We start from the raw sequence: 15,371 nt of genomic DNA on the forward strand, positions 1-15,371 counted from the left end.
GATCTGGAGAGCAAGAGGCATTGAGTGGAAACATCTGTCATTCCTGTTCACAAGAAATTCAAACAACAACCATCCTGCAAGAAGCTGATGCTAACACTCTTTTGGGATACGTGGGGACTTATTCTGACGGAGTTCCAGGCACATGGTGAGACTGTGAACAATGCAACATATTGTGCTTTGTTGCAAGACCAATTGAAACCTGCAATTTGTCAGAAACAATGTGGACTACTGTCCAAAGGGGTGCTACTGCTCCATGACAATACACAGCCACATACAGAAACAGCATAGACTATATAACTGCTTGGATTTGAATTGCTTCCACGTCCCCCTTACAGGCCTGAACTAGCGCTGTATGATTACCACATCTTTGGTCCCTTGAAGGATACACTATGTTGTCACAGGTTTAGTTCAGATGGTGAGGTCCAGCAAGCAGTGCAGAGATGTGGCTTCATGAGCAATCAAAAAGCTTCTTTTTTAGTAGGGATGGAGAAGTTCACTGAACAATACCAGAAATGCATCACTGTGCAGGGGGACTATGTAGAAAAGGACATGTGCATTTGTTTTCCTAAGTGGAAATTAAGTAGTTATATGGAAATTGCTTTTACTTTCTGATCCACCCTTGTATTTATGTTAATGCTCCATATAATAAAGAGTATATGAATGGTTCTCAGTGGCCTCAGAAAGGTTAAGAACCAAGAAAGTGTTAAACAATAACTCTGTTTATCACGAGGCAGTCTCTTTAATCCGAATAACGGTAGACTGTCTCACAGCTAACCGTTATTCGGATTAAAGAGACTACCACGTGATAAACATAAAATACAGCTACTAAAGAAAATTTAATAATAACTCTGTTATTTAATAAAATAAATTTTGGAATTTTCTTACCAAGATTTATTTTAGAGGTGATGGACAGTGGCAATGGTTTAGGATTTTGTACAGTCTAATTTAGTTACTTACAAGAAAATTTCATTGGTCAAACATAAAAATGAATTTTCTGAAAAACATCAAACAAATATATGATTTATCCAAATTTAAAATCTAATTTTTTAAACTTAAAAACTTTAGTGTGAAAAATAATTTTAATATTTGTATTTTTATTTACAGAATTGTTCTCCTACCATCTTTGGACTTTTACAATACAATTATTCTACTTCAAAATTATATCAATGTAATGGTCACCAGTGGATACCGTGGGAACCACGTCCACGTGCAGATGAGGTCCAACCAGTTTCAAGAGAGATTTTAATTGATAATTCTATGAAAGATGAAAATTTAAAAAAGAATAGAACAAAATCAAATGATCCAAATTTGAATAATTTAAATTCTTTTGCCTGTCAAAAAGGTATTTTTATTTTAAAATATAATACTTTGTATTTGAATAGAAATAACATTTGCACTTGGTATCATGTTCAAAATTATGAGAAAAATCTAAAATCAGGAACAAAACAAATTTTTTTTTTATTCAGAAATGTTTCACTCTTTTAAAAGAATACATCATCTGGAAAATTACAAAATGCTTTAGAATAAATACATTCATAAGAATATCATTACATTTGAATTTTACTTTCTTGGCTGTTATGTATGCATAACAAGGGAAAGTATTGGAATCGTGTCAAATTTGACCCTCTGAGTTGTTTTGCAAATCTCCACATTTTGAGGTCCCCTGAACCCAAAAAAGTCAAAAAAATGGCAAAAAAATTCTGTGGATATATGTTTGGGTATGTGTACCGGCATCTGTTTTGTTTAATATCTCTGTATGGGGTGAAGATTTAGAAATGAAATTTGGCATGGTAGCTTGTGTATAAGGGGCATTAATGCTATTAAATTTTGTTGATCAAAGGTCGAGGGGGAAGATAGTGTGGTCATGTGTCATATCTTTATAAAACTCATCTTTATCTTCAAAATTAAGTTCTTTGCTAATTTATAATAATTAAAAATATATAAATTTTTTAAAACAAAATCTCATAACAGCTGAAAAATTACACAACTTATTGCTAGATTTTTTTTAATGTACAATTACCCATGCTTCATAACATTCCAGCTGATCATATACTTTTAAAAGAACAAAAATGTATATTAATAAAATAATTTGTTTTTTCCTGAATTTAGCATTTTTCTCATCATTTTGTATTTGAATGCAAAAATTCTGAAATAGTTTCTATAGCTAGAAATCATTCATTTGATTAAAACTTTCAAGTACAAAACAAAAGTCAGACACTTCTAAATACAGAACTTTATAACTATTTAATGTTCAAAGCAACTGTTCTATTTAAGAACACACTGTTTATTCTGTCTAAGAATGTTAAGTGACTATAACAAGAGGCCAAAGCAAATTTTTTATCATCAAATCCATTAGATTAAATAATCTGATTTTAAAATCAAGTAAATTTACATATGAACTTTTATTAATCATGTACCTGGAACTTTTTACCGGTGTGGATGATACAACAGATAAATATATTGCAAACATATTCGAACAATAATAGTTTTTCCTCAGGCGATACAAAAAACAAGCAATGGAACGTAGAACATAAATATTTAAAATTAGAATCAAATCCACGTCTTGTGCAAGAACGTTGTGTTGGTCATGCGCATTCTTGTGGTTAGTCTGTGATTAAAGATCAGTGTCCAGGTGAGGGCCTGCCAGGTGATGGACGAATTCAGCAACTCTTTGTAATTTATGCAGGTGGTGGTGTGGCTAGTTTTATAAATGGAAATAGCCTCCAACCATCTCAGGTGCTCAGGGAGAGGCAAAATGATGATGATCCTCACTTGGTTGAAGGTGGCCTCGATGTCAGGGTCAGTCACATAAACAGAAAGAGCTGTAGTGTTCCTCCCATGCCAAATGTCTGCAGAGTGCTCGCGTATTCTAACTCCCAAGGAGCATTTGGTGGAACTGATGTAAATAAGGTGCCTATCACACCTGTGGTCCTTAAGAGGGATGGAGTAAATGCCTGGGAGTCTGTTCTGATTGGGAGAGTCCCATTGTGGAGGATGTCCAAGATGGTCAGACATCTCCTGTTCATGATCCAAAAGCGGCATTTGTTGGCAATCTCCATATATAACGATTTAATGTAATTAAATGTGATGGGAACATGTGTTTCATCTTTCAGTCGGTTGTCACTGTGGGTGTGGATGGCACATACGTACAGAGCGGTGGTAATGATCAATCAACCTACAGATCAGATTAGGGTACCCATGGTTGGTTGCTATGTTTAATATATGTTAATTCGGTGGCTAGAGCTTACAAAGTGGAGGAATGCAAAAATGCTCTCTTGATTAAAGCGTTAAATGTGGCAGTCTTGTATTGGACTGGATCACATGACCCAACCAGGATGTAAAGGGAGGCCATACCTGGTTTACAGTAGACTGAGGTGTGAACCATTGACCCTTCCACCTTGATGTTTAGTTCTATGAAGATTATGTGTAGGATCTCAGAGGATTATGTTTAGGTTTATTAGATACATAATCCTCTGAGAAGAAAATCTGAATGATCTTATCTAACAGTTAGCTTACCATTTTCATAATAATGGTGAGTTAACTGTTAGAAAAGTAAAAGAAAGAAACTTGAAACTTATTCTAAATAATTTTGATTTCTTTTTACATAGATTTGTAATTTTTACAATATAATGTCAGAGTGTGGGTTTCTAAGATTTGAGTTTTGTAAAGGAAATAATGAGAAGATACCTAAGAAAGTGTCTGTATAAGCCAATGAAAATACTGTTATACCATTTTAGATAGGGTATCATGATTTGTGTCATGATACTTCAAGTTTAATAATATGTTGTAACTAATAGTAGTATAACTTCCTCATGCACACCAGGGTGTGTATAATAGATAAATAAAACTCACTTACTCGAGCCTGTAACCGGTGTGAAAAATAAATAAACAAATTCGAAGAAACAAACGTTTTCCGAACACCTTCCGTATCCTTCCTCAGGTAAAACGGCTGGATTCTTTATTCTATAACACTGTTCCAAAATTTTAAAACGAATTTGAACGATGATAGTTCGATTGTGTAATGTCCATTGCGCAAGCGCTGTATCCGTCGTGTTCCCTATTGTTCAGAATCGTATTTACTCTTCTCATACTCTGAGTAGATGAATGAGTGTATGCTCTTCTGACCAACAATATACATCTCATACACTCATTTATCTACTCAAGAGGCACTTAGAAAGGAGTTAAACCACATTGGGAAGATTGCTGATATGCACGGCTACCACAATCTTATTCCAAGAATCTCGGAGCGCCACAAAAGAATACTAATGACCCACAACACACCTACGATGATACAAGGTCACAACCAAGATATGGATGTTGAAAGAATATCACTTACATAAAACCCTGCCTTGAGATCCATGTACGTGGCTATCGCCAAAAGACGTAAGGTCATCATTGCATACAGGAGAGGCCCAACTATCTTTGACATGTTACATAATGGAAAGGACCCATCTGACCCAAGTAAATTGCCAGGCATCTACCAAATCCTGATGAGAGATGAGAGGTTCAATAGGGATTTGATCTACATAGGATCAACAAAATGCTCGATGGGGATCAGAAGTAGAGAACACAAAGCAGATATACAATACAACAGAGCCACCACGTCACTCATGATATATGCTTCTGACCCGGGTATTACTGTGGACTTTGCAGGGGCAGCACTAATAGTCAAGAACCCAGATGGACCACTTCAAATGGCTAGAGGCGATAGAGATACATAAGGTGCAAACTGCATCGACGTGCATTAATTCCCACGAGGAAATGGCTCTTTTGCTTGCTTGGCAAGTGTTATTGCATAATGATTCTCAGAGATTTATTTGGTGTCGGATGATACATGAGGGCACATAACGTTAAAAGTAAAATAGTGCAATGTATGAGAAGAGTAAATATGATTCTGAACAATAGGGAACACGACAGATACAGTGCTTGTGCACAGTGCTGTAACTAGGGCAGTGCCTAGGCACAGGGCTTAGACCCTGGGGGGTGCGCAGAAATGACCTGGACCAAGTTTTGGGGCGTAGTTACAGATGCTCGCACCAGGCGTATAAAAGACTAGTTACGACACTGCTTGCACAATGGACATTACACAACTGAACTAGCATCGTTTGAATTTGTTTTAAAATTTCGGAACGGTGTTATAGAATAAAGAATCCAGCCGTTTTACCTGAGGAAGGATACGGAAGGTGTTTGGAAAACGTTTGTTTCTTTGAATTTGTTTATTTATTTTTCACACTGGTTACAAGCTCGAGTAAGTCAGTTTTATTTATCTATTATACTAATAGTAGTTTAGAGAAAGTATTTTTCCAATATTTACAATAATTCAAATTACAGTAGAGCGTCGAAAATCGGAATCAATTGGGGACTGGGGGTGTTCAGATTAGTCATTTGTTCCCATTACCGACTTTGTACAAAAAAATATATTAACCTGTCCGATGTTCAAATTTTTCTCCGTTGCGTGTCGCTTCGTGTTGAATTTTCGTCGATTTTAAGCCTAACGAAAATTTTTATAATAATAATCGAGGCTATCGTATCGTTAAAAATTATTTCTGCATTTTGTACAAACAAAATAAATATATTGAAGAATATAAAAACATGAAAATTATACTTTAGAAGTAAATCTAGTATCAAAAACGTTCAATTCAGCACGACACAGTCCGACTGAAAATCATTCCGATTACCCATCGTTCCGATTAACGACTCTCTACTGTAGATAGATATGATGAGCATACTACAAAAAAATTTCAAATTATCAGAAGAAACTGTTTGACAAATTTTGTTTTATTGCAATAGTCACATTAATACTGTATTGAAACAGCTATTTAATTCTATTATATGAAATTTCTCAAGGAACTATAGTTTTGGTATTAAGAGAATAATAAATCTGAGTCATCTTAGATTAGGAACCAAGCCAGTCATCCAAAGTCATCGCTTGTGCAAGTGTGGAATCTCTTGTAATATGTAAAAATTTTAATTTGAGATTAGTTTTTCTTTATTTCTTCTCGACTGGATTCTATTTACTTAACAAAATTTTACATGTTATTTTTTCAGTTGGTTTTTAGATCAGTTTGTCTTAATTAATTTCTACAAATAATAATTGCTGTGTAGCTTTATGAATGAAAGTGGAAATGTTTTGCTCTCACACAGAGCCCAGTTTATCCATCTACACGAGAGATTCCATACATATACTAGTGATGACTTTGGATGAATATGAGACTGGCTTTGTTCCTAGTGTACGTTGACTCAGGATTTATTATTCTCTTAATAATAATAATAATAAAATACAATTAAAACAAAACTACAAATTCTTTAGGCAAAAACTATCATCAAACAGCACTTTTACAAACTTTTACAAAAGTCCTGTTGAAGAATTTGGAAATATTCCTTTGATAATTAGATTTAAACATATAAGATGGTGCTCCATTTCTGTAAAATTGGTTTGTTCTCTTCAATAATTGTTTATGTCTGAAGATAGACATTAAATATATCTGAAAACATTTGCATATGAAAATTAAAACTTTGTTGGAGAATTAAGGAGTAGAATTTTGTGAAAAACCACTGCTAATCATTAGTTTTATATGTATAATAATAATGTGATTTTTTTATGATCTTGTGAACATTCTTTTCTATGCACCTGTATTAGAATTTTTACATTTTAAAAAGTAATGTACTGAAAAATGAGTAAAAAAAACAATATTTGTACCTTTTAAAATGTAAAATACAGTATTGTATTATTTATTACTATAATGTATACTATAAAATCTTTATTATTATTATTATTTATTAGTTAAACTTATTGTCAAATTACATTAATATGCAATAAGTTTAATATTTTTATAGGTTGGAAGGAGTATGAAAATAAATGCTATAAGTTATTTAAACAGCAGCTATCTTGGAATGAAGCTGAAATGTTCTGTCAGAATCAAAATCAAGGACACTTGGCTTCAGTTTTTTCAAATGAACATAATAAATGGCTAATAAAATTGACAAAAAATAGGCCATTTTGGATAGGTAAGGTTAAAGAGAAATAAGAATATATTAGTTACTCATTAAACCTTTGATATTATTATCAATGGAAAATTTGCTTAATAGCTAATAAATTTAGTATTCTGATCCCATTTTAATTATGTTAATAATTAAATAGAATTTAGCTTAATAACTTCTTTTCTAAATTCTCAGCAACTCTAACCAACAGTATTGCTTTAAATTATATTTCAAAGTATCCTACTGTAATTTTATGCTGATAATCCATGTTTGAAAGTTGATCAGGCTTTCTGCCAATTAAACTTGCAGTTATGAACTCATGTTCAGAAACATAGAAAAATATATTAAAATTTCCTCTTTCTTTCTTTTCTCTATAAACTTACAAGTAAGTTTGAGAATTTCAATACAGCACTTATAATGTCCAAAGTTTTTCAGTGATGATAACTTTATTTGTTTAATTTATCATTACAATTTCAAATGATGTATATTTTTTGTTCCCTCTTCAGTGCATCATTCTGGAATATATTTTTAACAAGAAATTAAAAGAATAAAAGTCCTACATCCAAAGTTTTTCAATGATGATAAGTGCTGCATTGAAATTCTCAAACTTACTTGTAAGCTTTACAGAGAAAAAGAAAGAATTTCAGTGCCCCTTAGGGTCGACTTACACACAACAGTGATGTGCCGACACAGTGACTGCTTGATGCATAAACATCGATAAATATCATACATAGCCAATCAGAGTTTCATCTACGACACATGATCTGTATTCTGTCAATCATACAAGTGTCGTACATGAAACTCTGATTGGCTATGTGTGATATTTATCGATGCTTACTGCACTGTGCCCGCACGTCACTGTTGTGTGTAAATCGACCCTTATTCACATAAATGTTTTAATGTTTGAGATAGTAGCTTCTAAATTGCATACCAGGGTCAAGTTTTAAACAACAAGAGTGCAGAGACATAATTCTAGAAGTGCAGAGTATATATCAATATTAAAGCCAAACGATTGCCAAATTATATTGGACTATATTACTTTTACTATTATCAATTAAATGCTAAGTAATTTGGCACTAAAGCCCAAAGCAGGACTTGAACATGCAGCTCCCATTTACAGTGCAGTTTTGTTGTCAGTTATGTTATCTGGACCTTCATCTGATCTTCACTTTCAAAATTTATTAATTTAAATATAAATAAGAGCAATTATTTTATTGTGACATCTTCACAATGCTTGGCTGCAATTTTTAATCATATTTTTAATTTACTTAATTTAAAATATACTCTCTACCTCAAATTAGTAGTTTCTTGCCCCAGTACATCATACTTTCCTGTTAGCAATAGAGATGCGCCAGTCATCTAACTCCTTTCAGGGGAAAATGTTTGAATTGAAATAACGTGACTTCTGGTGTAAACTGGTAGCTGTTCAATAGTTAATCAGGACCTCCAGTCCCTAAGCTTTCTGGCTTTAATTTTCATCTGTTTAACCCCATACTTGAGTTTTAAAGTTCCGCTGGATGAAAATTTTTTTAAGAAAATTAAAAAGACGTAGTCGCTTCCAAAACACTTTTGGTGGATCACCATTTATTTCCTTAAAATGTTCCATTAGAATAAAAACTTCAGGACGACCCGATCTTTCTTTGTAGGCTTCACAGCCGCCCAGGAAACAATTCTTTAAAAACATAGGAAAAAATCCAATTAAAATTACAATAATTTTTCAAAAATCGGAATTTGGTGATCTTATGATGTCTTAGGTTGCATCCATGACTTCCATTCGGGAGCTTCAGACTTTTTATCCACTTGAAAATTGCACTGTAAAATGTAGATTAGCTTGTCTTGTCCTCCCTCTGGCGGCGAATTATCAATAAATTTTTAATTTTAAAGTTCCGCTAGATGAAAATTTTTTTAAGAAAATTAAAAAGACGTAGTCGCTTCCAAAAAACTTTTGGTGGATCACCAATTATTTCCTTAAAATGTTCCATTAGAATAAAAGTCGTCCTGAAGTTTTTATTCTAATGGAACATTTTAAGGAAATAAATGGTGATCCACCAAAAGTTTTTTGGAAGTGACTACGTCTTTTTAATTTTCCCATACTTGAGATTAAGGAAGAACAGACAGTGGACAATAGTGGGAATTTATAGGTCTACAAGTTTTTCAAATTGCAGTCAATAGCCATACTCTGTACATAGTTACAAGTTATGTAAAGGTTTATTTCTATTCTTGCAGTTACCTGTAGAGTTGTTAGTGTTGGATTATGCACTACTGTAGACTATCTGCACAAAATCACAACTCTCATATTATTGATTATTGAATATATGAAATCTTAAGTACAACTATTTAATATTTTAAATACATGATAAAGAACAGATTAAAAAGTGAATCAGAATATAAGTGTTTTATTTTTAAGTTTACAAAGACCCAATTTTAGAAGACTGAAAATTCATACAAGGAAAGCTCATAACAAAAGAAATTTTTCTGGTTCACTCTTTAATCTGGCAGTTTCATAATTTATCAAACTGAAAGATGAATGGAAAGACTTTGATTAGCATATAGCTTTCCTGAATTTATTATCAGGATATTAATTTAAATACAATAAAAAAAAAATTCCAAAAATTTTTAAAATCTAGCAAGAAAATTTATATAACAAATATTTTTTGCTTTTTGAAAGCTATTTTTACATTATACTTTTGAAGAGAGAGAGAGAAACAGTGTATTTATATAAAGTTTTAACTTAAATCACTCTATAAATCAAACACATATTTAAACAATAAGATTACATTTATTTGTTTAAATACTTTTCCAAATTTAAGAAAATGCATAGCAAACTACCATTTTTTTTTTCTCAATGAAAGATATTTTTAAGCATAAAAATAACTCATAATCAGTGGCGTAGCGTGGGTGTCAGCCGCCCGGGGCAGAGGAAAATTTCGTTGCCCCCTTATTTAGGTATCTCAATTTAAAAGACTAAAATATACAGTAATTCTAAACAACTTTTCCGCAAGAACAATCATCATTATTGTGTATTGTACAGGTGTATTGTATTATTATTATTTATTGTGAAATTTTGCCGCCCCTAAAAGTGCTGCCCTTGTCACCCCCACTACGCTACGCCACTGCTTATAATACATAATCAAATAAATTAGACATATAAGGTTTTTTTTTCTTTGTAAGATATACAGATATGATCATTAGTTGAGATGAACATTCTGCTAGTAAAATAGCATATAGATATTTTACAGTTACAATACAATATACAAAACTTTGAATTCTTTTTAATTTCTGTAGAGTTTAGATAAGTCATGAAAGCACACGATTATTTTCTATTCTATAATGTAAAGATAGAGATAATTTTGTGCACAGACTGAAATGCTGAACAAACATAGTCTACGAATAAATAACATATGAACATTGTTATATGTTATACAACAAGTTCGTTGTATAACATATGAACAGATGGATTTCTAAATTTGTACTTGATATTAATTGCATTTCTTATTGATGTTTATTTGGTACATTGTATCCTTTCTGCATACATATTTGTAATTCTGAAAAAGAAAGTAATCTGAACTATTTTCTTTTCATAATTTTTCAACAAAATACAGAATTAAATAAGTTATATTAGACAAATTTTCCATAATGAATATAATAATCTGAATTGGTTATATATATGTAGATAGTTCATAGAGATTTTTAGATTATATTCTATATTTTATAAATAATCTTATATTAAATTATTATATTAATTAGGTTTGCATGCATCAACAAACCATACAACTTGGAATTACACATCAGACAGTCCACTTACTTTCACCAACTGGAAAGAAGGATTTCCACGAATTTCTAAAGTGGGTTCAATTAAATTAAAATGTGTTCTAGTTAGAGGAACTGGTCATTGGATAAACAGACTTTGTGATTATAATCATAGCTATGTATGTGTTTATTCTCAAAATTTTGTATAAAAATATGTTAGAGTTATTAGTTATGAGTATAAATACAATATTTTTTTTGTTTTCAAGCCAACAATTAGTTAGTCTTTTGTTTTTTAATTTTATTATTATAAAAAAAATATTAATCTTATATTCAGCACAAATAGTAAGTCAGTTATGCTTGCTTGTAGAATAATTTACACAGTTTCAAATGTGATAAATTTTAGAATATGAATTTTATGTATTAATAATTCTTAGAAATGAGTTTTTAATAAATTAAAGAGTTTAGGTACCATTTTGCTAATGTATTCAATAATTTTCTTAATTGCTTCAATAAGCCAAATTGAAATGATATAAAATTTACAGATATTAATTACTGTAAAACAAAATGATCAGAAGGTGATGTATTATCAAGCATTAAATTTTTATATTTATTGAATCTTTATATCTTTATACTTCATATGTTGAAACCTTTACTATAGTTTCTTTTCAAATAGATTGTTTCTTTGAATTTTATATTAATAAAATGTTAATATAAAAATTTTATATTCTGTATATTTGTATAAAAATTGTTTTATATATCAATAATAGTTATCTCTCATTTGAATTAGAGTAATTACTTTGATGAACAGGTTAAAATACAAAATATGCTTCTGGATAATATATATATAAGACTAAATGTTCTAAAAGACCTAAATTTTTTTATAAAATAAAATGAAGTTATTAAGATAAATATTTCAAATGTGACAACAAAATATTGAAGATTATATTTGTTTACATAACAATAAAATTTTATGAGAATAAAATGCATGATAAGGTGCTTGTGTGAATGTTCTTACTGCATTCTTTTATTTTAAATAATCTGTTCGTTTTGAATTTTTAAAGTACTTCTATGAATTTCTTTAATTTGACTGATTTGACTTAAAATTACATAGAAAGAAGCTTATGAAATGACTTTGCTCTGTTGATATTTAACAGAAAAATATTTTCGGAATGTTAAATTAGGTTATCGTGACAGTATTAGACTTCTAGATTTCAAACATCTATGAATTTTTTTAATAGAACTTATTAAACTTATATCTGTTCCAACAATAATAATGTATGAATAAATATTACAAGTATTGATAAAAGTGTATCCAAATAGTTAATATGTATGTAGAAATATGTAAATGTCTAAATATGCAACTAATAATAAAAATTATCTTTAAAGACAATATTAATTTTTTCTACATTTTCAGACTGTCTTAAATTCAAAACAGTTTCCTGCAGTAAATGTTTTTATTTTACTATAATTACCGTATTTTACGGACTATAAGACGCTAGGGACTATAAGACGCACCTTAATTTTTAAGCAATTTAAAAAAAAAAAAAATACCTATAAGACGCTACGGACTATAAGACGCACCTGAATTTTGGAGGCAATTTTTCGAAGAAAAAAGTGCGTCTTATAGTCCGTAAAATACGGTAATTACTTTCACTATATTTATAGCATTTAAATTATACCAAATGAATTGATGATAATGAATTATTTGTGTTTTCAGATTTTATTATATTGGTAATCATTTTATTAAGAGAGATTTACTTCATGTTACTTTCTACATCAAAATAAAGCAATTAGTTAACAAAGGAAAATAAAAATTTTCATACACACAATTAATATATATATAATTATAAATATTTGCAGTTAAAGTATCAACAGCATGAAGTTTCTGTTTTGTTTTTAATGAAATATTTTGTAAATCGTGGCTAATTTAAAAAATAATAGTTGTACAGGTGGTGGTGGGAATCTTAAAAATTTTCATTTACTTAACTTTTTAAATAAAACTGATAGAAATTGAATTATATTTATCCAATAAAACATTAAACATATACCGGTATTTCAAAATATACTTGATATGAATCCCTGTGCTTGGTACTAATTTAAACAAAATTATTGTTCTTCATTTTGTTAGATCTGCAATGGAATGTACAATATTAGCGAGATACAAAATGAATATAAATTACTCAATGTACAGTACATTACATTGTTATTTTACCCATATCACACACAAAATGTGCAAGATGTGTTTAAGTGTTAATTACATTATTAATATATACCAGGTGGTTGTAAAATAAGTATCTCTATTTGGAGCTGTCAGTAGCTTGAAGGAATAACCCAAATGAAACTAAAATTGCTACAGTACTATTTTAAAAAAGGAAAAAAGAATGGAACAAGAGAAAAAATAGTTTATGGTGCAATTTTTTAGACTATTTTTTTCCTTGTTCCATTCTTCTTCCCCCTTCTTAAATAGTAATGTGCCAATTTTGGTTTCATTTGGGTTATTCCTTCATTCCTTCAAGCTACTTATAGCTCCAAATAAAGACACTTATTTTATAACCACTTGGTATACAGGGTGCATAGAAAAGTCCCTTTAACCAAAAAATTCTTGCGGACGGAGAGAGCTACAGCCATGCAAGTGAGGCAAATTTGGAAGATAGGCAGTGCAAATCGAAAACGAAAACAGATAGAGCAAACTTTCCAATTAAAAAGTTTTAGAGCATCAATTAATTAGTACGAAACGACATTGGTTCACACGGATAAGATAAATTGTCGCCTGTATACCCAAAAATATCTTATCCGTGTGAACCAATGTCGTTTCGTACTAATTAATTGATGCTCTAAAACTTTTTAATTGGTAAGTTTGCTCTATCTGTTTTCGTTTTCGATTTGCACTGCCTATCTTCCAAATTTCGCCACTAGGGGCGCGGCTGTCGTTTGCATTAGGTCGGACATAGTCACTTTACTATACCGTTACCTCACTTGCATGGCTGTAGCTCTCTCCGTTCGCAAGAATTTTCTGGTTAAAGGTACTTTCCTATGCACCCTGTATATATATTAAAACCATTCGATTTAATGAACTTTAGGCAATAGCGGACATCCCTTTCCTCCAATTAGACTGTTAAATCGAAGTTTTACTGTAATATGAAAAATGAAATAAAGGCTGATTAATGTTTTGTGTAGGTGGGATATGGCAACGTAACCGTGTCCATCTGCCAAGGGAAGTGCCTTCTAGTGGTTTTTCTTTGGGAAACTCGCCCTTATTTAGGTGTTAGACGTAAAGAAAACACGGAAAATTCCATTTTCTTTGGTAAGAGGCAAATTCGTCATCAACTAGTGTTTACAGGTTTTCTTCGCTGGAGGGGCGCGAGTGATTAAGTGACATCCTACCGTTCTGGGGAAACCGGAATTGAGTTCTCGTGGGTAGAAAAACCCTCAAGAATTTTTCGGGAGGTGGTCCGTTCATATGTCGGGACCCGTCCCCCACCGCCTGGCGGTCCCATTGTAGGTTTTGGCCATAAAAGAAAAATAATAATTATAAAATTGTGTGTTTTTAGCCTCTTGGCAACAACATTGCGTGTAAGGATCACGTGGTTGTGGCGAGTCGTTATGTGATATACGTTTAATAAAAAACTTTAAAAAGAAATCTTTTGTCTTGTCGATTCCTTAAAACCTTAACAGGCCGAACCCATAATGGGCTTCCTAAAAAATCCTCTTAGTGCCCACAGGGCGGAAAAAGTTGAAAAAAATATCCACTGGAGGAATGGTGTGACAGGATTTTACAAGTTGCATCATCAATGTAAAACGTAATAATTGTTCCAGAACGTAAACAGATTTTATACACTTTAGAAATCCACAGCTTTACAAAACTCCATTCTTTCAAAGAGGTGATATGATTATAGCAAAGACATTATGAGGATATTTAAGCTTAGTTTTTGACAATTGCGGCTGAGCATCTGCAAAAGATTGGTAGAGAAATTGACTTTCTGAGGTGAACTGAGAAGAGGTAAATTATGAAAAATTCACGTAACCTTATTGGGCTGCAATTTGAAAAATTGTAGACCTATAAATTTCCACTGTCGTCTGTTGCTTTGTCTTTTCTTAAATCTCGAGAATGGAGTTAGATAGATGAAAGTCGAGACCAGATGTGGAAAGATTTGGGGAGGAGGCCTCGATTAACTATATATGAACTTCCGGTTTACACTGGAACTGACGTTATTTTAATTCAAAAATTTTTCCCTGAAAGGGGTTGGTTAGATGACCGGCACAACTCTTGCTTACAGGAAAAGTATGATGTACAGGGGCAAGACAATAATTGCTGGTTTTATCTCACTTTGTTATGAAGATACTTGAACTTAATTATAGAAATTCCTGCATATAAAACTGTTTGCTTGATTATATTTATTTGTTGAATTGTGTTGAATCATTATGACAATGGGTATTAACGGCGCCACATTGAAGTGAATTTGCAGGAGTATTCAACTTTTAATTCGTTTTCCATTTAAAGAGGCTCGATTATTGAAAACATCTGCTAAATTTTTTAAACTGTAGCGTTCATCAAATTTTTTTATTTTCTGTAGAATCCGCATAATTGAACATTTCTTATTATCTGTCGACGACTTCCATTATGCGGCTATATAAAAGTG

The 15,371-nt window shown here is 31.5% G+C and overlaps 1 protein-coding gene across 1 annotated transcript in view; it reads left to right on the top strand.

Annotated features, from left to right (window-relative positions):
* The window catches only part of LOC136984695 (FRAS1-related extracellular matrix protein 1-like), a 54,640-nt gene extending 43,461 nt beyond the window's left edge, over window positions 1–11,179 (top strand). The window contains exons 15-17 of the mRNA XM_067281778.1: window positions 1,105–1,342; window positions 6,838–7,008; window positions 10,729–11,179. Of these exons, the coding sequence (XP_067137879.1) occupies window positions 1,105–1,342; window positions 6,838–7,008; window positions 10,729–10,940 (621 nt within the window). The 3' untranslated portion in view covers window positions 10,941–11,179. The remainder of the gene's footprint in view (window positions 1–1,104; window positions 1,343–6,837; window positions 7,009–10,728) is intronic.
* Window positions 11,180–15,371: the final 4,192 nt, after the last annotated feature.

Source organism: Centruroides vittatus, unplaced genomic scaffold (assembly GCF_030686945.1).
Source record: "Centruroides vittatus isolate TY-2023 unplaced genomic scaffold, ASM3068694v2 contig_926, whole genome shotgun sequence".
Lineage (NCBI taxonomy): Eukaryota > Metazoa > Arthropoda > Arachnida > Scorpiones > Buthidae > Centruroides > Centruroides vittatus.